General features: G+C 48.1%; 1 protein-coding gene across 1 annotated transcript in view; it reads left to right on the top strand.

Annotated features, from left to right (window-relative positions):
- Positions 1-26522, top strand: part of SNX29 (sorting nexin 29) — a 373799-nt gene that overhangs the window by 88513 nt on the left and 258764 nt on the right. The window contains exons 12-13 of the mRNA XM_080942329.1: positions 17594-17657; positions 19848-19976. Of these exons, the coding sequence (XP_080798455.1) occupies positions 17594-17657; positions 19848-19976 (193 nt within the window). The remainder of the gene's footprint in view (positions 1-17593; positions 17658-19847; positions 19977-26522) is intronic.

Raw genomic sequence — 26522 nt, forward strand, 5'->3', positions numbered from 1 at the left:
TGCAGCCTCCCAGTGTCTGCCTGGATGATGCTTCCCATGTGTGGGCTTGGCTCTTAGCCTAGCTCTGCTCGCATGTTACTAAAGCTTGTGTGTGCTTTCCTGTGTGTATGCTCTGTGTGTACACATGTGTGCTGGGCTAGAGGCCAGTCTCAGCTCTTGCTCGCAGTCATCCTTGTTTTAAAATATTTCTTTTATTTTTTGTGATTATAATTTAATTATGTCACTTTCTCCTTCCCATTCCTTCCTCCAAACCCTCCCATAGTCCCATCCTTAAGTCTTTGTTCATAATTATTGTTGTATGTGTATATCTACACACACACACACACACACACACACACACACACACACACACACCCCTAAATAAATAAATAAATAAGTACAGCTGTTTCGTCTGTGCTGTGACTTGCATGTGTGTTTTCAGGGCTGGCCATTTGGATGGATAAACAAGTGGCGTGCTCCTCCCATGAAGACTCTCCACTCTCAGAACTCCTGTAGTTGATTGTAGTCCTCGGGGCAGGCTTGAGGCCTCCTGGGCTTTCTCACCCCGAGTTATCACGTCTACTTCATTTCCTGGGACATGGCCTCTCATTGGCTGGAGCTTATCAAGTAGCTAGACTGGCCCTGAAGCTGACCTCAGGATTTCAAGGGTCTCCTCCTCCCCAGCACCAGGATTACAAGTGCACCATCACTGTTGCTTTTGCTTTTGGGAAAGGACAATAACAGCTTACCCACAAATCCTCACTGACAGATGGGCATTTAGGATAAGGTAGAATTTATCTCCTAGTAGCAGGGGTGACTCACAGAGGAAGAGGTGCTGAGTTAATGATAGAAAACTAAGGGGCTGGAGGTGGCTGTGTCCGTGTTTCTGAGGACTGTTCCCAGAAGCCCCCGAGGGCATTGGTGTGGCTCCTCACAGGGATGAGCTATGTTACTTGAAGTAGAGTAATCGCCCTGGAGAAAGAATTTTGCAAATTTCTCATGGTGTTGGTGTTTAGTCAGTGATCCAGTGGAGAGTTTGGGAGCCTTCCCGCACAGAGAGCTCAGCAGTGGGTGTCCTGTCAGCCCTTTGTAGAAGCTGATGCAGACTGCCATCCGTCTTCACTAGCATCCAGCCCCTCTGGGGACAGAGCAGACGCTTCCATAGAAGAGCTGGAAGGAGGACTGGGGGGCGGTTCAGAAGATGATGCCTGCTGCCTTCACTGGGGACTGAGATACTTGGCTGGTGTAAATGTGTTTTGCTTATCCCTGGCCAATACTGTTAACTCAGGCTGTCTTGGCAAAGTAACACTGGCAAAGTAAGATGGATTTGCGTTTGGGACCTAGTCCATGACGTTCAGGTACTCTAACTTGTTGTCCCTCCCTTTCTAGATACTTTTATTACCTATCCCGATCTTCACCCTTAAGCATTTTAGTGACACCTCCCATATCTGCTCATGTCTGTACCTGGTTGCTATTTGTCTACGGGGCTTTTCTTACATGCCTCCAGGCTCTCCAAGGCCAAGGGTTAGAGGTCAGGGCATGTCTCATTTCTCTTGCTTTAGTTCACAAATGGTCCTTGAATTATGACACCTCCATTGTAATACAAGCATTTAATCCAATAAACCTGAGAGAGAGAGAGAGAGAGAGAGAGAGAGAGAATATATCATATGCTGTAATGCTTGTAATGTTACCCCAGGAAAACATCAGGACGTCAGAATTCAAACTTGGGCCTATACATGCATTTGCTTCTGCGCTAATGTACGTCAGGGGCCATCAGCATCTGGTCCAGTACCAGGCACACTGGGAGGGCTGTTGTTTGTTGACTAAGTGAGTCAGTGAGAATAGAGTGCTGTGTAGACGGAACTAGTCCACTGACTGTGCCAGGCCTCTGCTAGTGTCCACGGGATGTCTCAACAGGGAATTACTCAGATCCATTAGGAATTCCTCATGAGGAGTGGAGAAATTCCAAGTTATTGGATTAGAATCTGGCCTAGAATTGCTGGAATCTTGAGGCCAGAACAACCAACTCCAGAAGGAGAATGAGAGATATTTTAGGAAACACTCCCTAGAAAAAGTAGGAAATATTGCTAAAAAAAAGGGTGTGGGGGGGGGAGTGGAGATGGTCAGTGTGGTGCCATAGAGGTTTCTTGTTTTTGTTTTTCAAGACAGGGTTCTCTGTGTAGCTCTGGCTGTCCTGGAACTTGCTCTATATAGACCAGGCTAACCCCAAACCAAGAGATCTGCCTACCCCTTCCTTCTGAGCGCTGGACTTTATGCCCCTCCTCCTGGAAAGTTGTCACCACTGGGCAGGAAAATGAACCAGCCAAAGGAAGCACTCGGGAAACAGTGCCCCATCCGCATGGATTCCATTTGGTTCCTCTCTCTAGGTTCCTCCTTGAGCTCCTGCTTTGGCTAATCTGATGGAGACAATGCCTGTTGTTGCAGACACTGCATTCATTGTCAGCAGAAAGCCAGAGCCTGTGGGGAGGACTGGTGCTTTCTCTGTACTGGGAAAACAGATTCCTCTTCCTGTCTACTTCACAGGCTTCCTTTTGTGCCTCACTGAGCAGAACTCCGCCTCCTGCCCTTCTAGCTGAAGGTAAAGTGCAGAGCAAGTGTTAACTTATCCTGTAGTGTGGCAGGAGCAAAGGACAACACAGTTCCAGTGCTAGTCATGTGACAGCTTCCCCTGGAGTGTGCAGTGGCTACCACTGGGATGGTGTCAGGTGGCTTTAGACAGGTGGTGAGTGAGGGGCCTTCCCGGGACCCAAGGAAACGAGTATCTTAGGGGCTCATGTGGGATCTGGGAAACTGCTTCTTAGAAGCTGTTGGGTGAATGGTCATTTGTTAAGGCATGGAAGGACTTTATGATAGTAAGAAAGCCATAGAGGTGTTAAGTCAACAAACACTAAATGCCATGAGTTCTTCAATTTCTAATTACATTTTTACACCAACATGGCTGCCTCTGAATAACCCTCAACCCTTACCTTAGGAGTGCAGTTATGTCCCCAGCACAGACAGAGGTGTGCAGGTGGCTGAGCATGGAAGGCTGTCCTGCTGAATGGGTCCTGGGTGTTCCATACAGTCAGCAGCAGTCAGCAGAGTGTTGGGGGACAGCTTGGTGTACATGGTTCCAGGCAGCATGACAAGCCAGATGTGGGGAGCTCCAGGTGGGTTTCACTGTTGCTGGCAGCTGTGTTCTGAGTGGTTAGAACCCCTCTTCACGTCCTGGTAGTGACCAGGAAGCAGAAAGCTGGGGTGGGAGCCAGGAAGTTACCAGCTTCAAGGCCCACCCACAGGGATTCATTTTTTCCAGTAAGACCATAGTCATAAAGGTTTCAGCTCCCCAAGCAGAGCCACCAACCACTTGGGTTCCAAGTGTTCAGACACACCAGCCTGTGGGGGACCTTTTACCTTCAAAGCACATCAGTGAGTCTTGCTTGCCTCCACTGTGAGTCCACAGAGCTGCATCTTCATCCCTTCATACTACCCAGGATTTAGGAAGTGGAGGAGTGATGACCTCAGCTTAGCGTTCTATATCCTACAGAGCTCCTCTTCTCCTGTCCAGTCAGGTCACCTCCGTAACTTTGGAGGCACACAGAAGTCACCACCTTCCTCCTGTTCTAGAACCCGGGGCTCGGAAAAGGCAAGCAGTGTGCTGACATCTGCACAGCAGTGTGCTCTTGCTGGGTCTGTGACACACCCATATTGAAGGTGGAACTTGTGGGCTGCTGAAGGACTTTGTGGGTTTCTGCTGAAGGTCAGAGGGGGATTCATCTGGGCCCTCCCAATAGCTGGGTGCTTCTAGTCAATTGCAGGTCATGTGTGAACCTGTTGGAGAGTTGCCGGTGTATCTCACACCACAGCCTAAGGGTGTGTGGAAGCTGTGCATTGTGGCATCCTAATTATTCGTGAGGATCTCACGTGCGATTAGTCTTCCCTGCCATGGGTTAGCCCCACCATTCCACCATGCATGAAGCTCATCACAACAGATGCTGGTATTGCAGCCCTGTGGCACGGCCGACTGGCAGCTGTGGGCAGATAAGGGCCGTGTGTTTTCTGGTCATACTCTGTCAGTTGTCCAGCTGAGGGTAGGAGCAGATGGAGGAGATGCTTGAACATCATATCTGCAGTTTTTTCGGCCTCTGGGGAGTCTTTGCATTGGTGGGTCAGTTGGTTGGGTGCAGAGACCCAAAGCAGACTGCAGTTAGCATCTGCTTCCCCACTCGCCAGATGCCGCTTGTTGTGGCACCAAGCAAGTATAAGGTCACCCTTCTCACCTCCATTTCTCCTCCCCCACAGACCATATTGATGTCAGTGGCAACTCGGTGTGACATCCAAGTTATCACATATGATATGTGACTTGTTTGGTGGCAACTGACAGGCCAACCAAAATAGTACAAGGGGCAACACTTGCAGCACATTTACATTTAGACCACAGAGCCCTTGGGCTTGCCTGGACCCTCAGTCTTCCCCTTGAGGCCATGCTAAGTGGGAGCGTGAAGCCGGGCAGAACACATCTGTGCTCTGCGATCTAGGGGACTCCACCTCACATCTAAGGCCTGAGAATTTCGATTCTAGTGGAGCCACAAGAGAACCTGGCCCCTTCTTTCTGAGGTGCAGCTGTAGTACTGGGTGTACACATGTGCTTGCACACACACCAACCACACCTGGGGCTGTGGGGTCCTTTGTCAAACGGCCTGTGGCCGCATCCTAGTCCTGTGTCACAATTTGCTTGTAACCTTGGGTAAGTCAATTTTTGCCTCCGAGCTTTCTAACCCTGTAGTGAGGGTACGTACCAGTCTTGCCTTGAGAGGTGATTTGGGGGTTTCATGAAGTAATTTTCATTCAGAGTCACACACCCTGCTGGCAGTTATTAAAGGAACTTCTCATAGTTTTCTATCTGCAGAAGGGACAACACTACTACCAGGAAGTAAGGAATTTGTTGCTCCCCCCACTCGGCTCATCCAGCCCACCCCTGCAAGGTTATCTTGTTGCAGAATTGCAGCATGCAGAGGTGCACCTGGAAGCCAAGGCCTCCCGCCCCCTTCTCTCCCTTGTCCACTCCCAGCACTGAGTGTGCCCTTCTGCTTCTGCCAGGCAGCTCAGTATTGTAGCTCAGATGTCACTGCTGTGATTCTGGTGAGCATCTCTGAGCATGATGTGGAGGGTTAAGGATGCTTGCCTGAGTGCAGTTGGACTATGTTGTAGTCAGCTTTTCTTCAGGTACTGTGACATGGTACCTGAGACAACCTCTTAAGAAGGAGGATTGTTAGGGAGATGGTTCAGACAGAAAAGTGCCTCTGCACAGGTGTGGGACTCTTGAACCTATGGAAAAGCCGGGCATCATGGCACACACCTGTAATTCCCATCACAGGGAGGCGGAGGCAGGCAGATGCCTGAAGCTCACTGGCTATATCAGCAAACTCCAGGTTCAGTGACAGATATGTCCTCAAGAAATACAGTGGAATGCAATTGAGGAGGACTCCCAATGTCAGCTTCTGGTCTCTCTCTGTATACTCACATACTTGAACACATGTGTACCTCTGCATGCACACACACACAAGTACATGCGTATGTATACTCACAGTACATGTACACAGACACACATTGCATATATAAAAATGATGAAAGAGCCAGTGGTTCAGGGAGATGGACATTCCACCTTAGACCACAGCCATATTTGTCTAAAACTTTGAGGAGAAGGCTTCAGCTCTGGTGACAGCTGCTGTGATTGATTTGAAGTCTTGATTAGCCACATTTCACCACTATGCCAAGGTGTGGACATGGGTTTATATTGAAGAGATCATAAATGTGGCATCATTAGCATGATATTTGAAGACCAGTCTGTAACATTTTATGTGAGTTCTTATTTGAATGTTCTTGGACTGTACATAATGAGACTGTCATCTGAATGAAAAACTAGCTATTGAATTAAAACATGGTGAGAAAAGGTTAATTTAGGGTCATTGTTTCAAAGGTTTCATTCACTTCACACAGTGTTGCCGTGCAGGAAGCTGCTCACCTCTAGGTAAGAATGGGGAACAAGGAGAGAGGAAGAAAGGCATTGGGTTCTAGTTCCCTTTGGGGCATGTGCCTTGGTGACCAAACTAGTGTCCTCTAGACCTCACCTTTCAGAGGGTCCAGAACTTTCCAGCACTTGTATCCTGGACCAAGCCCTCCACACTTAAGACTTTGGGGTGAATCAAGGTCCATACCATAGCAGGGTACACATGTCAACTTCTCCCAGAGGAGGTACAATAATTTGTCAGCACCATGGACAGGGCCTCCCCCATCGGACCGCATAGTATGAGGGGAAGACCCTCTGTGGTCAGCCCTAGGGCCTTCACTTCCTATCTGTGACCCTGACCTACTTATCTTTGAGCCTCAGTCTGTTCTTCTGAAAAGTAGTAACAGTATCAGTGTATGTCTTTGAGAATTGTTAGGAGGACTGACTACTCTGGCCCACTGTAAGAACTTTGAATATAGGTGGCAGCTCTCACCACAACCACCAGCTGTATCAGCCCTCCTCTTCCGGGGTTCCTGCACCCGTGCTTCCCAGACTTGGCTGCACACTGGCCTCTGCTGAGGAGCATTAAAGGGAAACAGCGGTGGCCTGTGGATTGAGTTAGCTGGCCCCTGGTGAGAGCTCTGTAGAGCAACTGGAGGACTACCACCCAGTCAGTCAGAGTGTGCCACTTTCTGCTCTGTCTTTCTGTGCTGTTTCAGGGGTAGAAGAATGAGGTCCGAGGGCAGAGGCTCGCCTTTCCTTCTCTTGGGTGTAGTCCCAGGGAAGCTGCCCTGTTGGCTTCTGTTGACAGCTTTCTCCCTCTGCACAATTCCCACTGCCTCTGGAGAGCTCCTGCATTCAGGAGAGACACAGAGGCAGGATGTGGAGGTGGTGACCTTTGCGGATGATGCAGGTGGCCTGGGAATGTCCGTGATGCTGCCATGGTGGCTGGTGCTAGAGAGACTATTTGAGATAGCATCTGCCTGCAGTGTGCTTGCACAAGCCCACAGGAGAGTTTCAGATCCTTTGCTGTGAGGTTTCTGGACCAGCAGGGAGGCACCTACACCATTAGCACTGTTGTTCAAAGGGAACAAGTGGATCCTCAGGCTCCACAGAGGGTAAAGTCTCAGGCCAAGGTGGAGTTCTGTGGGGGTAGGACATGCTCCAACTACAGAAGTCTGCATGAATTTTTGCTGGCTGTGGTACACAATACAATTCTTCCCTTACATTAATGTAGTATGTGGGGTGTATGTGTGTATGTGTGTGTGTGTGTGTGTGTGTGTGCGTGCGTGTGTGCATGTTGTGCGCATACACACGCACATGCGTTGTGAGTGTTGTGTATATACCGAGTATAATCACAGCCTAGGGAGTAGGGTGACTCCTCTTCCTTAAGATGCACCATCCTGTTCATGGTGCCATTGATGTAGCTATTTCTGGGGGTCAGTGGGTAGTTTCTGGTTCTTATAGATTGTCATGAAAGTGGCATTGTTGAGCTCACGCTGTGTTCTCTTGTCACTTGGTGTCTGCCACACAGCTCTCATGGAAGCCATGCTTGTGAAATACTTCTGCTCTCTGCAGCCCCTCTGTGTGGTGTGAAGAGGGAGGAGAGCTTGTGTTTTCCAGTTAGCCCCTCACGGCAGTGTTCTTGGCTGTGGCTGTCTTCCACAAATGACTCTTCAGCACGGTCAGCCTGATCTCCAGAGTTAAAGGCCATTTGAAGAGTCATGGTGAAAGAGATGTTGGCTGTGTGGTACAGGGAAACCAATACCTATCAAACGGGTTTCTGAATATTTACTAAGTGAGATGCAGTGACTTAAAAACAACAACAAAAAAAGCAGCTCTATCTCCCATTGTGGAAGTAACTGGTGGGTCCTCAGGAGTTAAATAGAATTTCCTTAGGGTCTCACCATTCCAGCCCCGGGGTTCACCAAGAAAGAAGTGAAGAGAGAGTGCAGCAAACCTGTGTACTGCATAGCACAGGTGTCCTGCAGTGGACGGCCTCATCATAGGCTGGAATGCTGTCCAGCCCTGAAAAGGTACAGAGGAGCAACTGGCTTCAGCTGGGTGGGCTCTGAAACTGTGCTAAGGGAAAGAAGACGTACACAAGGCCACAGGGCAGATTTCATCAAGATTCTTTCCAGAATCCCTACAGTAGGTGTGTAAGGTCCAGGTGGTGGGGTGGGGACAGGAAAGAACCTGCCTAACAGTCAGTGTTGGGTGGGGAAGATGTCCCAAACAGATATGCTGAGGCAATACATGGCTGTACTCAACAGTACTAGATTTTCACTTTAAAATGGTTGATTTTATGTCATGAGAATTTCATCTCAGTATAGGGCTAAAGAAACAAAGCAAAACAAAAACACTTAGGCTACTTCTCTTCTATAACTGGCCTCTTAATACTGTTGTTTCTTTTGCTTCTAAGCAACCTTTAAAGTACCCTGGTTTTAGTCTGATAAATACTTCTGAAAAGCTGAACTGCCCATATTTTTTTTTAAAAAACTTTAGATAATAAGTAGAAGACTTTAAAAATATTTTATTTGCACTTCTTAATTTATATGACAATTTTCTGATTTGTTTGATACTATGTGTATGTGTGTGTATCAATAAAATACATATGTATAAAATATTAAATGGCAGAAATGCTCCTTAGCCTGGGTTTCTGCTTTTAGCGATTCCCAGTGCCTAGGTGCTCTAGCCTTTTCTGAGCTAGACCGGGCAGGATACCAGGACTCCCTGTGGTTCATGGTATTCCTGAGGCATTGCCCCAGGATGCTTAGCTGCTCTGTTCTCTGTCTTCTGGAACTTTTGCTGCTTCTGTAGCTGACATGGGCCCCTCCCAGCTTTGTATGTTTGACGGCCCTAGTGCAGAAAGACCAGATTCACCTGTTCCTGTTACTTTGATATTGCTGAGTTGATGAGGGGCCAGACACTCTAGCTTTGGAGCACTGGTTTTACAGTGGTGGGCCACAACATGGCCGCCCGAAGTCCTGCATGTTAAGACAGTTGGCCAGCAGCATCTCAGGGTCAGCGTTGTCTGCTCGGAGCCATCAGAAATGGGGACACCCTGACTTCAGCCCACTTAGGGCAGTGGAACTTTCTCTGTGCCCACATTCTTCTGAGGACCTCATGCTCGTTTGTCTTTTCCCAGGTGGCGCTGTCTTGCACAGAACTGTCCTGGTGATACAGAGATGAAAACCACGCCTGAGTACACACTTAGAGGCCAGAGAGTATTTGGGAATAGAGTGGCTAAGGAAAGGGAAAAGTGACTATCTGGGAAACAGGCTGCCTGGTGGCAGAAAAGGATGGGCATTTTATGGAATTCTTAGGGAATTCTGGGGCTGTTTATTATGATGCGTGTGTGTGTGTGTGTGTGTGTGTGTGTGTGTGTGTGTGTGTGTGTGTGTATGTGTGTGAGTGAGTGAGTGAGAGTGTCTGTGTGTGTGTGTGTATGTGACTTGTAGAGGTTAGAGGATAAACCTGGGTGCTGGTCCTTGCCATCTTTCTTGTATAAGACAGCCTCTCTTTTGTTGGTCACTGAACCCCAGGCTAATTCTGGGGCTCTGCAATCTCTGCCTCCCGTCTTGCCAAAGGATGGCTAGATTACGGCTTCAAGTCGCCTCATTTTATCTGGCTTTACATGGATTCTGGCAATCTGAACATGAGCCCTGATGTTTCCTCTCAGCCACATTTGAAAATAGTAAATCTATTCCTTTAGTTTAAGGAATCTTCCCATGTAAGATGCAACTCAGTTTTGTCACCTTGTTCCTGGAGGCACTATGATGAAAACCTGTACTGGCAGGATTTTCTCTTGTCATAACAAACTAAGGGACAGACACAAACTATTCATGTTAACAAGGGAGGGGAGGAGCAGGACAGAAAGTGGCCTCTGCTCTTCTCTTCATAAGTACATCTTTATGATACTTATTTATTTATATCTGTTTTTATTTTATGTACATTAGTGTTTTGGCTGCATGTATATCTTAATGAGAGTGTTGGAAGCCCTGGAACAGATGTTATGAACAGTTTTCAACTGTCATGTGGGTGCTGGGAATCGTACCTGGGACTTTGGGAAGAGCAGCCAGTGCTTTCAACCACTGAGGCATCTCTTTAGCTCCCTATCATGATTTTCAGAGCACCTTCCTTAAAGACTTGTGCCTCATGCTGCTGGTGAGGCTTGGGGAGGAAGGTTTTAAGAGGAAGAAACAGAAAAAAAAAAGAAGGTAGAAAGGACCTGAGATTGATTTCCAGTTATTTTTTGAAGCTTAATATAGTTTATCCTTTTTCTGGTAGATACGGAAAGGGAGCAGGCAGACAAAGATATAAAAAACAGGACATTAAGTTTAAAACGAGGACGTAGGTTAAGTATATACCCATAGAACATTTTTATTTCTGTATGCATGGCCTTGTGCGCTTTCTCTTTTAATATAACCAAGTATGGGCCCCAGGGGACATGGGAAGTGTTTGTAAAAGGCTCTTGAAAGTCTATGGAAAAGATGTTTTATAAAGCCAGAATTACCACACAGATAGGAGTGCGTGCGTGCGTGCATGTGTGTGTGTGTGTGTGTGTGTGTGTGTGTGTGTGTGTGTGTGTGTGAACGTGTAACTGTGTATGTGTGCACACATATCCACATCTAGATGTGCTGTCTAGAGTGTGATCTAAGACCAGTTAGCCTCAGGATTATTCACTCCCCTCACACCACAGTTTACTCAGTAACTATGGACTCCTCTGTGGGAACAGGCCAGTGACTCTAGGCTGTGGGTTTCTGGTCACCGTTAGGCCCCTGTGTGTTGAGGTGAGTTCTTGCTCTTCTAAGCCTTGTGAAATTATAGTGAGGGTTCCTGTGGTCATTTCAGGTGGGGGACATAGATTTGCTGGCTTTCCCACCACAGGTCATGGCAGTGACATGCAGGCCTGTCTTGCCCCTTCCTGATGCCACACCTCCTTCACTGTTGCCTGCATCACACCCTACAGACCCATGATGGCAAACTCTGTACTCAGGCCTGAATGCCTGTCAGTGGGGCAGGAAATTACAGCTTTGAACCCGGTGTTTAGTGTTCTTGGATGAGGCCTTGAACTTGTTATTAAAGGCAATTGACTTTTCTGTCCAGCCCGTTTGACACTCAGTTCCTGGAGCTGAGGGTGGGTTTTAGCAGTGGGCCACAGCAAACCATTTACTCCTGTGTTAATTCACTTCTGCACCTGCTCCTTGATCCACTCAGTAGTTCTCAGTGTGTGCTGCAGTTAGGTGCTGCGCCACGCATCCTAGGATGGCTTTTATTGAACAGCTATAGCCACCAGACAGTAGATGTGTGCATATGTGAGAGACCCTAGAGAAACAAGGTCCAGCTGATGATGGGAGGATGCAGACCCTTTCCAGTTCATAAGACTAAGGCAGAGCCATCCGTTGGGACTTGCAGGAACCTGGTGGCTGAGGAGGTCACTTTCCCTGGCTCCTATAGCTGCATGTATGGTTGTTCTGTTTCAAGTAGCTGCATGTATGCACAGCTGCCCTGTCTCCTGTATGTGGCTGCATGTGTGGTTGCCCTGTCTCCTGAAGCTGCCTGGCCTTTAAGTCAGCCTGCACCCTTTGTTCCTGCCCCTTCAGGTAGCTGTCGTAGCTCCTTTGTCTATCAGGAGGCCCTGTCTGTGGCAGCAGAGTCTGGAACTGGATTAGAAATAAGCTGAGGCAGGTCTGTGATTTTTAAGGTCTGCTACAGACCCGAGAGAGGAAAGGTGAACCAGTGGAGGGCGCCTTGAGAGGACGCTTGCAGGGCAGCTTCGAGTTAGGATTCAGAGAGGCCTTTCAGGAACATGTGTTAAAACAGAGGCAGATGAGGAGGACAACAGGTTTGATGGTCAGAGAAGGGGAAGATCGGAACTATGTTAAACTCATAGAGGTCTGCCTCTCCCTCCTAGTATGGGGCTTAAAGAAGAGGATCACCACAATTGGCCCAGCTCTTGCTTTATTACCAAAGCTCCTGTCTACTCCCTTGTCTGGATGTAGCCAGAGTCAGGGCCACATGCATAGCTATAGAGAGCTTCCCTTTTCTCTTGTTTAAGGCAGAGGCAGGGTCGAGGTAGACTAGGTGGGGGTGGGTAACATGTGCTGTCATGTTGTTAAAGCAACTGTAGACAGTATGGATGAGTGTGGGGGTGGAGAGGCAGGGCCCCCATGGAATGGTCTTAGACCACTGCCCTGCCCCATCCTAAAGGGTCAGTGTCTTAGCCAAGATTCTCCCACTGAGCAAGCTGAGAGGCAAAATGCTCTCTTCTGGGGGCTGGGACCTGGGTGCTGGGTGTCCAGAATGGAGCTCCATTACTGCCTGCACTTGACAAGTGTGTTCTCCGCTCCTTACTTGGCCCCCATGTCAGGAGACAGGAAGAGTGTTTGCTTGTGTATTCGTAGTTTTGATTGCTTTCTCATATTAAATGCTGATCTGCCTAAGACTTACTTCAGCTCAGAGCAGAAGTGGAGCTTGAAGTCTTGTTTTTCACTTCCAAAATGGTTTCTTGCCTTGGCAGCATTTGTGGACAAAGGTATCTTTTGTGCAGTGATTGGAAATGCTTTTTATCCCAGATCAATTTCTGATGGTTGAAGCTGACATTTTTCTGTGTCTGGCTGGATTTGCTGCTTACTGTTCTGTAGCCAAGCCAAGAACTGCTTTTGAGAGATGGCCATGACTATTCAATCTCTGAGAGGCACTGCCTGGCACAGCCAAGCTCACAGAACCTGCTGTTCAGGGCCCTGATAGGGACTAACAAACAAAGAGCTACACATGCTGGAGAAAAACGCACACAGTAGGGAGAACCTCTGCGCAGTGCCTGAGATTGGGGGCTGGAGAAAGTCACATGGTAAGTGCGCTCCCTCGCTGCTGCCTGGAAGCATAAGACAGCCAGCAGAGCAGCAAGAGTGAGTGTCACATCAGAGTCTGTCAGAGCGTGGGCCATGCCCTTTCTACCATAGTCACTGTTCTGTTGGGGAAGCCCATGGAAGGCAGGAGGGGTGCTGGCAGCCCTTTGCTCCGGGACGGAGTTTTAAAAAGGTTGCCACCACCAGCGCGTCATGTTGTCTGCACTTGGGACTCTTGTCTGTCAGTTGATGTTTGTTCAAATGCAGGGTCTCTCCAGGAGGCTGGAAACACTGTGGGCCAGCATGGTCATGCCAGGATGATGGGGCTGGGTTGCATCAGCCTCAGCTACCCCACTGCTGCTCCATGGTGCCCACTGCACAGGGCTTGGGGGTCGGCACAGCCAGCTTTGGCCAGGCTCCCCCTGGTTACTGGAGGTGGCTGTCACTGGTTGAATATTCTGTGTGATTCTGGGATGCTGTTCTTCAAAACTCACTCGTGGAATATGATGTTTGGTTGCAAATTAGAGTGCCAGTATCTAGACTCTTCCTTTCTGGCTCCAGGAAGCCAACATTTAGATGCTTGATCAGTTTCTTCTAGGTGGTACATCAGTGGTGGCCTGGCTTGCCTGGTGTTTGTATGGTGTTTGACCCTTGGAGAATCTCTTATCTGCTCTGCGGCTCTACAGTGGAAAACATAATCAAGAGTTTCCTTTAAACATCCCAGGTGGAGGTTCACAGGAACTTAGTAAATCCCATGTCTTCTACAGAAGGCCCAGTATAAATGACTGGCACTCTGTTTTCACCTCTGTCCCCTTGGATTGAAGAAGGGATCGTGAGATCCATCAGTGATACATGTTAAGTACCACTGTGTTCTAGGCACCTCTTTGCATATTACCTCACTTAAGGTATTTTTGTGAGATAGTGACTGGATTTGGCTGATTCTTGTTGTCAAAAGAGAGTCTTAGCACAGGCTGGCCTCTAATTCCTTATGTAGCCAAGGATAGCCTTGATGTCTTGATCCTGCTGTTTCTACCTCCCCAACACTGGGGTTACTAGTGTGTGCCATCGTGCCTTATGAAACAGAAAACTGTTAATATCCCACTTTATTATTAAGGTTCTCAAGGAAATTCACTAAACCCTAGTGACCTTAGAATGTCAGGTGGGGAGCTAGGATTTGAGGGGAGTATGTGAGTGCAGAGACTAAATCCTGTAAGTGCTGAGGCTGAGTGGTTGCCCTGTGCTTGAGACCAGCCACAATGATAGCCTGTAGTTTGTCAATGCAGAAACCTGTCAAAGTTGCCTGTACCTCCTGGCTGAGTGGGGCTTGAACTTAGGGCTGCTGGGCCTAGAGCCTGTTAGCAATGTGCTGTGGATTTTCTTGTTTCTGGAATGGAAGCTACTAGAATGCATCTGAGCTTTCTTTTGCCCTTCTGGGATGATTTGGACCATTGTAAGTGTAGAGTTGAGTTGTTGGGTATTCTGAAGGGGTTTTCAGAATCTGTTACCTGCTCTGTATTATTGATTTCCCTCACAGGGGGCTGTGAGACTAGAAACAAAGCTTGCTGGGCGTTGTAGCTTCATAGAAAGTGCTGTCTTTGTTGTTGGAGTTCTGTGTGTATGCATTATTTATTCATTTATAGTTAGCATATAATGTAATGAGTGCCATTGTGCTATTTGCATAATTATATATCATTATCCCTTCCACGTTCCCTCCCTCCCTTTGCTTCTCTCCTTCCTCTGTTGAAACAGCCCCTCCTGCCTTCATGCTGCATGCATTCATCACCTTCTCACCCTGCTTACACACGCACACACACACACACACACACACACACACACACACACAGGCACACACACAAATTTAAATCTAGATTCCACATATGAGAGAAAATATGACGTTTGTCACTTGGAACTTGCTGATAGTTTAGAGTACGGATGCTAGGTCAGAATGGCCTCCCTGGCCACTCGTCTTTCTGGAATCAAACCAAACATCGTGGTTAAACATGCATTGAGAAGAGACCTGAGACTTGCAGATGGTGTGGATTCTATTTTCAACATGCTGTGTGTACATGGGGAAGACCAAGGTCTCTTAGTTTGGGTTTTATTGCTGTGAAGAAACACCATGACCACAGCAACTCTTATAAAGGAAAACATTTAATGGGGCTGGTTTATAGTTTCAGAGGTTTAGTCTATTATCATCTCAGTGGAAAGCATGGCAGCCTGCAGGCAGATGTGGTGCTAGAGGAGTTGAGAGCTCTACCTCTTGATCCGAAGGCAGCCAGCAGGAGATTGTGACACTGGGCATAGCTTGAACTTATATATGAGACCTCAAAGCCTGCCTACAGGGTGACACACTTCCTCTAATAAGGCCACACCTCGTAATATTGCCACCCCCTATGAGCCAAGCATTCAAACACACGAGTCCATGGGGGCCATTCCTATTTGACCACCACACAAGGTGACTCACAGTCTCATGCCTGATGCTGCAGGGCAAGGGCAGTCAGAGAGAGAGGCTTCTCAAAAGAGGCACATACTTACCAGGGCCTGGGCAGATGGGTTCAGGTTCTCGTAGAATGTAAGTTGGAAGTCCTGATCAGGAAATCTAAGATAATATCTCTGTGTAATAACTTCTGTCTTCAGGGAAAGTCTGACCACAAGTTGTAGCACAGTAGTGTAGTCAGGACCATCTGAATACCACTAGGAGGCCTCTGAGGCAGACACATGCTGTAGCTGTGGCTGAGCTGGGGAGGGGGTGAACAGAGGCTCAGGATGGTGCTCATGCTGATGAGCTTTCCCCCTGGGAGAGGCAGAGCAGCACGGAGGGTTGAGGGCTTGTCGGTGTGGCAGCATCTGACCTAACTGCTCCAGGCTGCTCTGTGCTGTGCACACTGGTGCTGGAAGTGCCCCCTGTCGTCTGCTTCACTCCGATCCTTCCTCAGGCACCACACAGGCGCTCATGAATGTCACTCAGCTTTGAGTCAGAAGATGTTGTGCCTTCCAGACCCAGGTGGTGACTGTGAGCATCCCTTCCTTTACTCATGTGTGGTTCAGGCCTAGCCAAGACTTCCAGTGGGGAAGAAAGCCTAGAGGAGAATTTAGAATTCACAAGGTCCTGGAGTGGAGGAGTAGCCAAGCCTGTGTCCACAGTGTCCACAGCGCCCACAGCATTAACCTGGCTTGCCTGAAAACTGAGCCCAGAATGCTTTATCCTGCCTGCTGTTGATAGAACAGTGAATCTGTCTAGTTTTATTTTCCTTCATGGCAAAAATGGAATGGGGATAAATGACTTGCTTTGTTTTTCCTCTATAGATTTCTCAATTAGAATAAGATTTTAAGTGCTAGCAGTGTTTGAGTTCATTCTGTGCTTCTTGCTGCAGCCTGTGAGAGGCTTCCCTGCCTCACTCTCATGTGGGGCTGAGAGGGCGAGAAGGGCATGGTTTCCTGAAGGAAGGCCACACTTGCTGGGACTCTGCAGTGAGGCTGGGAGCAGGGCCACATCAGAAGGGATACCTCACTGACTCAGCTTCACACGGGCTTGTGGTAGTCATTGTTCCTCGTTAGGAACCTTCCTCAAAGGCCTTTTCTTCCTCAGACCAGGTATGAGCCTGGCTCTTTTATGCTCTTGGTGGATGAACGAGGGAATGAATGTACGAGCCCCAGGCCATTGTGTGTCCAGGCAGAGCATGAATGGCGGTCAGTGGCTCCGTCTTGCCAGTTTTTTGCCCTAGGCCTTATCCCAGGGCCTCCTTTCTGTTTCTCAGGGCTACTTGATTAACATCCTTTTTGTTCACCAGCTTCAATCTCTTCTGTTATCTCTAATTTTTATCAACAACTTTTATGGAAAGGCATTTTCTAGGTACTTTTTCTTTTGTGAAAGTTTTAAAATTGAGAATATTTGGTAGGATCATCGGTGTCTCTGGTCTTAAAACATGAAGCTGGCCGTTGAGCCTTTGAGTACCCATGCTGTGACCTCAGGTAGTTGGTTCTGGACATAGTGTATATTCTTGGACATAGTCACAGACTACTATTAGATGTGTGATTTAGGCCCTGTGCTGCATAGCAGACCTCATAAGGGGAAATCAAAGAAACAGATGAGACAGTGCTGACATCTCTAGCTCTTGAGATGCAGCTAGAATCTGGCCATGCCCACAGCACGAGCATAGCACCAGTGGAGAAGCTGGATGGAGGTAGGACATGTGGTGCATGTTGCCAGCCTGTCCTTGAGTGCTTTCCCGTGTAGAAGGGTCAGAAGAGTGGCTTTCTTGAGTATATGTGCAGTGTATTGAACATCAGCATCCTATGTCAGCTGTATGCTAACCTCAGAAGGCAGTGTAGGAGAGCCAGATGTTTACTGATGTTGATGGACTGTCTTTATACAAGCATGGAGTTCACTACTGCCTGGTCTGCTGTCTGGGCTGTTGAACAGCTGTAAGAGGCAATATATTATTGTTCACAGAAGATGTTCAGGAAGAGAGACTTGGGAAAGCACTCAGAAATTGCAAGCTGAGTGTGTTCCCAAGGAACTCACCCTTCCTCCCACCATAATATTAATTCTCATCTCACATTGCCCTTCCGTTTTGGTGGTGAATGAACAGTTGAGCCCATCGGGTCTCAGAGGCTGTAAAATTCTTGCTAGGGAACAGGGAATTTACCTAGGTAAGCCATATGTAATGGCATGTACTGTGGACAAGCTTCAAGGGGACAGCTTAGCAGAAATCATCTGCTCATAAATGATGCCTTTGCTTTCTTTCTTCAGATGAACTGCGCCAAGCCATCGTGGCTATGATGAACAGAAAGGATGAATTAGAAGAAGAGAACGGGTACTGTGATATCCTGGCTGTCACTTGACCTGACATTCTGTCCCCAGTGGTGGAGAGAATGGGTGGAGATAATGGTGACTTGCTGCTGTAGCCGTTACTGACAATTTCTTACCTTACTGTTACTTTTAATCCCTCCGTGTGTGTGTGTGTGTGTGTGTGTGTGTGTGTGTATGTGTGTGTGTGTAGGCCAGAAGAGGGGACTGGATGCCACGAAGCAAGATTTACAGGTAGTTTGAGTTCCCTCACATGGATGCTGGGATCATAACAGATTTCTTACTGTTCTGGAACGGAGCATTTCAGCATATATATTTCACTGTGGCTTGCATATAAGCAAGGGATGGACAACCAGAAACAGTGGTGCTACCTTCCAACAAGAAAGATGTGAAAGAAGAGCCTTTTGGTGACAGTCCTCACTGATATGGCACGCACGCACGTGCACACCTACCCACCCACCCACCCACCCACTCACCCCCCCCCCCCACCCACACACTTCAGTGATTTTTCATATAATCTCAGATATATGCATCCATATCCATGGTCAGCCATAGCTTTATCATCTCAAGAACATATGGCACACCACTTCTATCCATCTCCCTGCCCAGGAGACATCTCGAAGTGACCTTTCACCGAGGGTTTATATTCTTTGTTCTAGTCCCACTCAAATTACGGATACTTAGGGTAACATTTCATTTGGGTTTTTCTAATTTGGCCAAAACCCAGTGGTCCACTCCAAGAGGCAAAGTGTTTCCTTAATTTTTTTCTTCCTTCTCTATTGAAATCTACACTGGATACTACCAGTTGCCACCATGCAATGTCTAAAGTTGATTATTCTCCCCTCCAGAGGCTGTGCTGAGGCTTTGGTGGCCAGTGGTAGGCTTGCCCAAGGTTATTCACAGAAGCCCGTGGGCGCCAGTAGGCAGCCTGACTCAGGGTGGTGCGCAGAGGGGTCACTAGTGTGTTCAGGTCACTCTCCTATCTATCACTCTTCTGGTGACAGCAGCCATAGCTCTCTCTGAGACCTTATTTGGGGTCTAGCAGACAAGGTGCTTTTTGTCCTTCATGAAGACATATGAAGGCAAAGAAGCGTAATTTCTGAAACAGAAGAGGCTCTTATTAGGAGGCGTGTAGACAGTGCCATTTCCACCTAACACAAACTCTCACCAGAGACTTCTCACCACTGCAGGTTCATTTCCTTGACCCAGCTGGAGCAATTGTCTTGGAAGCAGCCATGGATTTATCTTCCCCTGGGAAGAATGACAGCAACTGTGTGTTGATTTCTTTTTCCCAGGCAGAATCTCCCATGGTGTTTCTGTCAGGGGGTGGCATGCGTCATGAGGAGATTCTTCTCCAAGCTCCTGGAGAGCTTGGTGGCAACAGGGTCACTGTGGGGCTTGGTGGATCTGATGCCTCCTTATGTTCACAGCAGATGCCCTCGGGATATGGCCTGTAAATACACCACAGTTGGTTTTCTGGAAATAGCCATTTAGGTGCAGTGAAGCAGAACCATGCTTGATCTACCTTAGGGTGGTAGCTTGTGATCCTTCCTGCAGCTGCTACCCTGGTCACTTTCTGGGGTAGAAATGTATATGCAAATAGGCATGCTGTAAAAGCTAAAAGTTATGAGGTACTGCTGTGCTAACATGTGCTCCATAGGATGCTATACATGCTAGCTTAGTCTGTGCTGTGCTCCTATGTACTCCATAGAACACCATACATGCCAACTTTCCTGGCAGTGCCAATGGACTGTGGGTCGTGGTGCACTCTGTGGGCATCAGTGGAAGCAGGAAGACGTGTGTGATGGAGTCTGAGCAAGTGTTCTGTGCTTTTCTGCTGCAGAGTATTCATTTGGCCCATATAAACCCTTCATTTGTAAGATCTCTTACCCACGAGGCTGTGTCAGAGCTTCTGTTCAACATGCTACGCCTTTGACTGGAGTGTCTTTAAGAGCACCTCCTTGGCACTTGCTAGCTCCTTGTTTCCCTTGGTCTCAGCTATCCCAGGAGCAGGGACCCAGAGTCTGAGCACAGGCGCTGCCCAGGGCTCCGGCTCTTGGCTTTTGTTTGCTGTTTGCTAACATCGGCTTAGGGGAAGGGGAAGTGCTGAGGTTGTGTGGAGCCCCTGGGCAGTGATGAACCATTACACAGGTGGGCTGCATGCACAGCCTCTGAATTGTGGGGCCCTCTTTTGCAGGTCTCTGCGGAATCTCCTTGATGGTGAGATGGAGCACTCAGCAGCACTCCGGCAAGAGGTGGATGCCCTAAGGAGGAAGGCGACAGAGCAGCAGGAGCGCCATGCCACAAAGGTCCAGGCGCTGGCCAGGTAGATGGGCAGGGCGGGAGGCAAGCCTGTGAGCCTGTTCCACACATACCTTCTTTCCCATTTGTCTTTAGAAATGTCTTGCTATGTATAGAGCCCAGGCAGGCTTCACACTTGGCATTCTCCTGCCTCGGTCTCTAAGTACAAGGATTACAGGCATGTGCCACCACAGCTCACTTGTACTGCTAACAAAACAGAAAGGGAGTACCAAAGGAAGCTGCATTTGTGCATTTTCACCTGATGGCACTTGTTTGAATGAGGGACACACATGCATGTGTGTAAGAGTCGGGAGGTTAGCTGATGGGCGTTCTCCTTTTCCTGCCACTCAGTTTTCTCTCTGCTGTCTTAACCACAACCAATCCGGGGTTCTCTGTGTGCACGAGGCAGATATATGCACATATGAGTATTCCTCTCCTCTTTGGTACAGGACTCACACTGCATACCAGGTGTGCTGGTGTGGGTGTGCCCAGGGTTGCCATCCTCTTTCTAGTAGCTCCTGATGTGTTCCAGTCTGACTGTATCGGGACTGAGTTAACCAGTCAGCCTGTAGCAGACAGTAGGGAGGCTTTTGTCTTCTGTGATACTCCCCAGTGCTTAGCCCGAGTGTCTGCCACTGTGTTCCCACTTGCGTGTGTTTGCTCGAAGTGGTCCTGGATTTGCAGGTCAAGGTGCAAGCATGTGCAAACTGTGTTCCTCACACGTGCTGAGCTGAATGGACCTCACAGCATTGTGGTAAATGGTGCAGCTCACACCTATGTTCTTGGCGGAGCAAGATTTTGGGCCCTGTAATATCACAGGAGAAACATTAGGCTGGAGGGTAATCTTCAAGAGCATTTCTCTAATTACAAATATTATTAAGCTTATTTTTATTTAAGAGGAACTAATTATTTTTTCTGTGATGTCATTTATATCTTATTTAGTAAGACATGATGAATTAAAAGTCCCGCCTCCTATGAAAGCACCCATTCTTTTTCCTGAGTGCATTCTCCCGTGGACATGCTTTGTGGACTCTGCATGTGCAACTGACATCCCATCGCTCCTCATCTCCCTCCTCTGCCACCTCTCACTGAAGGCAGGCTGAGGTTCGCTGTTCTTGTACGCCTGTGTGTGGCGTTTCATTGAATTAATGTAGCATATTAAATTGACCACACTGATCAGTCAGTTTAGCGTTTGGGTTGTTCCCAGTTTTCCCCATTTGGAGATGTGAGCGGCGTCTTGGCTGTGGCAGTGCTTGCTTCACTACTGTGACTAAACATTCAGCAGATGCCACTTAGGGAAGGATATCACTGCAGCTGACAGGAAGTGGTAATGTGGCTGCTGACATTACTGCAGGAGGCAGGGGGCTCACACTGGTACCAGATGTGGGTACCATCTTTAAGACCCACTTCTGCTTCTTGGACTATATTCTAAACACAACCTCCTTACACCTCCCACACCTGGGGACACATGATCCTGTGGGGGACATTACTTGAACTTCTCCTATTTGCATCCTAACGTATTGTTAGGAATAGCTAGGAAGTGGTTCTCAACCTGTGGGCCATGACCTTTGGTGGATTCTTCTAGATGCCCTTTCACAGGGATTGACAAAGACCAGAAAACACAGCTGTGTACATTATGACGCATAGCAGTGGCAAAATTACAGTTATGAAGTAGCAACAGAAATAATTTAATGGTGGGGCGTCACCACACCATGAGGAACTGTAACAAGGGTCGCAGCGTTAGGAAGGGTGAAGAGGACTGCTCTAGGGCATCAGAACCAGGTCAGAGGCAGTCAGAGGTAGAGTGATCGCTTCCTGTTGTGCACTTCCTTCTCACCTGACCTCACTGCAATTCTGTGGTGTATACTGGCTAACGACTCAAGTTTTCAGAGACACTGGCTTTGAACATCTGTAACAGGGTAGGGCTATGGTCCCTTCATCCTGTTGTCTGGTGTTAGGATTCAGCTTAGCCTCCTGGAAATTGTGTTTCTGGGTGACTTGCTCAGCTTCTGCCCACACTTGCTTCCTCACTTGTGTGGAAGTGGATGGTCTTCTCCACTGATGTGGACAGAGGAGGAAGCTGTTGGATTCTTGACAAGTGGTTGTGCAGGTTTTATATGGAGTGCTTTTTCAGCTTTGGTAATCCTAGAGAAAATGTATCCTCCACACGGGATAGAGAGGCTGTGGTCTTATAATGTGAAGCCTCCCAGTTATGCCAAAACTGTTTAAGGTACTTGGGAGTTGACATCTCAGAAGGACATCTGTGAAACAGACAAATTCTTCAAAAAGAGAAAATGGGAGAAATCCCCCTGAGCAGCTGGCCACGTTGGTGGGCAAGTAGACCTGCTCAGGCAGTTGTTGCTTGGCGGTGGTGGTGGTGGCGGTGGTAGGGGGGTGGTGGTGGAGCTAGGAGGACTATGTGGCACAGTCACACTGGGGCCCTGACTATCCAAGGCTGCCCCACCTCCCCAACCCCTGACCTCACTCTCCAGCTCAGTGGCAGGATCTATAATGTAGGTGGCTTAACGGTGTAAGGTACAGGTTCTGGAACTGGACCTAGGGGTCAGAGTTTTGTTCCTACTAGTTATGTGATCTTAGGTGAGTTCCTAACTTCTTAAAATTCCTTTATTTGTAAAATGGGGGGAAAACTTGGATGAATTATCATAAGGATAAAAAAAAGACCATGGGAGACCATTTTTTGCCAGTTCAGTGAGTATACTTTGTCTGAAAGTAATACATGTTAGCTACCATCACTTTTTATTAATTAGGTTCCTGAAACCTATCCTAACAAAAGGTGCATTGTGATAGCGACAAGACAGGATGGATGGAGAACTAGGTGATATCAGGCCCATGCGTGCACATGTGTTTCCCAGCCTCGGGTGCATGGTGCTGGAACAGAAGCACGCTGAGGAGAGTCAGCATTTGCTTATTCCTTTTGCTCAAAGCTAATGACTTTCAGCGTCTGCTGTGGTTCAGCAAAGACCAAGGGTGTATAATTTGTGCAGAGCCTTTGTGGGCCGGGCTGCCACTCACTCCTGATGGCCGTGTCAGTCACGTCTCTCAGTAAGTCACTGACTTGCTTCCAGCCGGCAGAGAGCTAGAGAAGGCGACATTTACAGGAGTCCATCTGAAGGAAGTGTCAGTCCCTGGTCTTGCAGAGCACCACAGAAATAACTACCTCGTAGTTCTAGAAGCCGGGAAGGCTAGGGTTGAGGGGCTGTACCTTGTGTAACAGATATGTTTAGTACTAAGTCATGGATGAGGGCAGCCCTTGTAACCTGATCAGTTCTTTTAAACAAGTATTTAAGGGCTGGGGAGATGGCTCAGAGGTTAAGAGCACTGACTGCTCTTCCAGAGGTCCTGAGTTCAATTCCCAGTAACCACATGGTGGCTCACAACCATCTGTAATGAGATCTGATGCCCTCTTCTGGTGTGTCTGACAGCTACAGTGTACTCATATAAATGTAGCAAATCTTTAAAAAATTATTTACATTTGTATGTATCCAAATAATTAGCTTTTGTGTATGTCTGTGTACCAAGTGTATTTCTAGTGCCTGTGGAGGTCAAAAGAAGGCATTGGATCCCTAGAACCTGAGTTCCTAAAAGTTGTAAGCCTTCACATGGGTGCTGGGACCTGAATTTGGTTCTTTTGGAAAAGCCGTAAGCACCCTTAGCTGCTGCGCCATCTCTCCAGCTCCTGACCAGTCCTAATGGCCACCTCTTAGCATTGCTGTGTCAGGGCTTGAGTCTCGCACACAAGGTCATTGGGTCACTCTGAAATTTTCTGTTTCTGCTCATCATGTTAGCTGTCTCTTGTGTGACAAGTCATATCCCAAACTTAGTTTCCCGAAACAGCGAGTGGTTAGAATTTTCCATGATTTCCGTGAGCGGGGTACCTGAGAATGGAAAAGGGTGTCACAGCTATCACGGGAAGGCATAGTGGCAGGATTCCTTACATGTCAGCAGCAGGGGCTGAGCCTAGACTCTCTCCTTCACCCATTCTCTAGCTGGGCTCCACCTCCCCAGTGTTGCACAACGCCATGCACCCCAGCTGGTAAATGTTCAACCTTGTCAGCCTGTGGGGCTTTTTCATTTGGGTATAATGGTGCTGTCTCTTCCGGTGTCTGGCCAGCTCTAGGCCCTGCATGGTTCATCCTGTTGAATCCCCCTTCTTCTTGGTTGATGCCTTGCTTGTTGATAGTTCTAGATTCTGGGGCTGACCCAAGTCTTGGAGTTCTTTCTTTGTCCAGAACATCCTGAAGCCTTTGACGCTGGCCTCCATTTGGAGGTCAGCTTCCTTGGGTGATCCAGCCCTGGCTGGTCAGTGTGTGTGTACCCTCTTGTTTATTGTTCCCGTTGGGGTGGTAGCCAGTAAGACCTTCCACAATGATTCTGTGTGTGAGATCGAGGTCCTCGTGACATAACTTATAGGAAGAGACAGACCAGGGACCTCGGAGCCCTGCTCAGATCCCGTTTAGCATCTGTGGTGGGATTTTTGGCTTTCAATGAAAGCTCTCAATCTCATATTGTCTGTGAAGGCTCAAGCTCTGCCTTTTCTGTTGGTCATCAGAGAACTCTAGACTCTGCTCTCTGGGACAAGGACATAGGGGATATTCTGTCTTGACATGTATCTACCAAGAACTTAGTCCAGTGGTCTGACCATCTTCTTTTGTCTCTGGCATGTATCTATCAAAAGATATATATTTTAAGCCAGGTATAGTGGTGCATGCCTTGATCCCAGCATTTAGGAGGCAGGGGCAGGTAGATCAGAGTTTGAGGTTGACTGGTCTACATATCAAGTTCCAGGACAGTCAGGTGAAGTGGAAACTTAAGGGTTCTTTGACAAGTCAGTTGTGCTGAGGCAAACATGTGAAGGAGTGTTTCACTGAAGTGGACACAGGTGAAAGGCTAAGGCGAACTCGTGAAGGAAAGTTTAGCTGAAGCAGACACAGATGTCCTGATGAAGAGAAAGGATACTCTGCTAAAGCAAGCATGTGAAAGGACATGTGATGAAGGATTCTTTGCTAGCAGCACACATGAATTGGTCTGCTTTTTATTGTGTAGTTGAGGTCCATTTGTCAGGACTCCATAGAGAGAAAGGCACCAAAACACTTCCGGTGGTGTGTTGCGGCTTCACCGCTTCTGCAGACTCCAACTGATCAGCAGAGTGATGTCAACTGAGACAGACACACGTGCTGAGGCTAGACCTCTGGAGGACACGTGATGTTTGGAGGGTATAAAAAGGACTCACTTGTTGGCCTCACTTTGCTGATCTTCATTTCACCGAGAGAGGCAAAGCTGAGAACGTCTGGCGTTCCTGTTGTCTCTGGTGCCTCCTGCTGACTTGTGCCAAGGCGGAGGCCTGGCTGTCTCTGCTAGGTGGTGCCACTGCTGCTGATTCGTGTTTGCTGTCCTGACTCCACCAAAGCAGACTGCTGGTGCATCTGTGAAGTATTTGTGAGTGGATCGAGCTGTCACTGCTAACCTGTGAACTGAACTGCTGATTTCCAGACAACATAGATGGGAGTTGCTCCAAAGAACCTTTCTAAACAGGCCCACAACCCCCACCCCCACGCCCATGGCCTGTATCCTCTCTTTTCCACTGCTTCTGGTGGGTGGTGGGCTATAAGGGAGGTTAATGTGATTAAGGACTATTAAAAATGGGATTTGAAAAATTAAAGTTACACAAGAGTGACCGAAACGGAACTTTTCCAGGCACCAGCTCAGGTTTAACATATCTCATTTGGTAATCTCCTTCCCAGCACGATTGCTGCAGGGTTTCCGGACTGTTTCAGAAATGCCATGTGGTCTAATTTTGCCATGGAGACAGGGCTGGGTCTTCAGAACTTTAGTGGGAGCTCATCCCTTGTCTGTTGGATGGCTCTCTTCACTAGGTAACTTTCTGTTGGTGTGTGAAGCCTAGAGCTGCCTAGGCCATTGTGTTCTCATGAGGGTATGCAGGCATTAGGAATGGGGAGTGGTGGGCAAGAGAGCTGGGTCTCAGGATATACTGGGATGCTGGGTCAACCTACTCTTAAAGGCCTCAGTGTGGGCTGATGAATCCCTATTGCTCTTGAGACAAATTGGAGCTGGGTTTTCTGTTTCTCATCACTTTAAGAACATTCACCAGCAGAAGGTTGTGTCCAGCAGCATCTCCGCCTACCCAGGCAAGGACTCTCCTTGTTGCTTAGGCACCGCACTGCACAACAGTGACTACTGGCAGTGATGGCGTACTGCCACCAGAGGCTTCCTGAAGGAGGCGCATGCTCTTGTGCTCACCTGGTCCCTCTTGGCCTGATCTAATGCCTGGCACAAGTAGCTCTTGGTGAAATTGGTTTGCTGAGGGAGGGAAGTGTTATGGGGCTGGTGGTGGTGTCACCTGACCCAAGTATCTCTGAGGAATGCCCGCTGGCCTCTTCTGTAGTCATAACTCAGTTCTAGGAAGCTCTTGGACTTGTTTGTTACTTGTTCCAAGACTATTCTGCTCACCTTTTGGGAAGTGGGGCTTTCTGGAAGTCCCTCAAGCTTCTACTTCAGCTTTAGCTAGTGAGAGCCGTTATTCATGGATGAC

The sequence above is a fragment of the Micromys minutus genome (assembly GCF_963924665.1).
Source record: "Micromys minutus genome assembly, chromosome: 31".
Classification (NCBI taxonomy): Eukaryota; Metazoa; Chordata; class Mammalia; order Rodentia; family Muridae; genus Micromys; species Micromys minutus.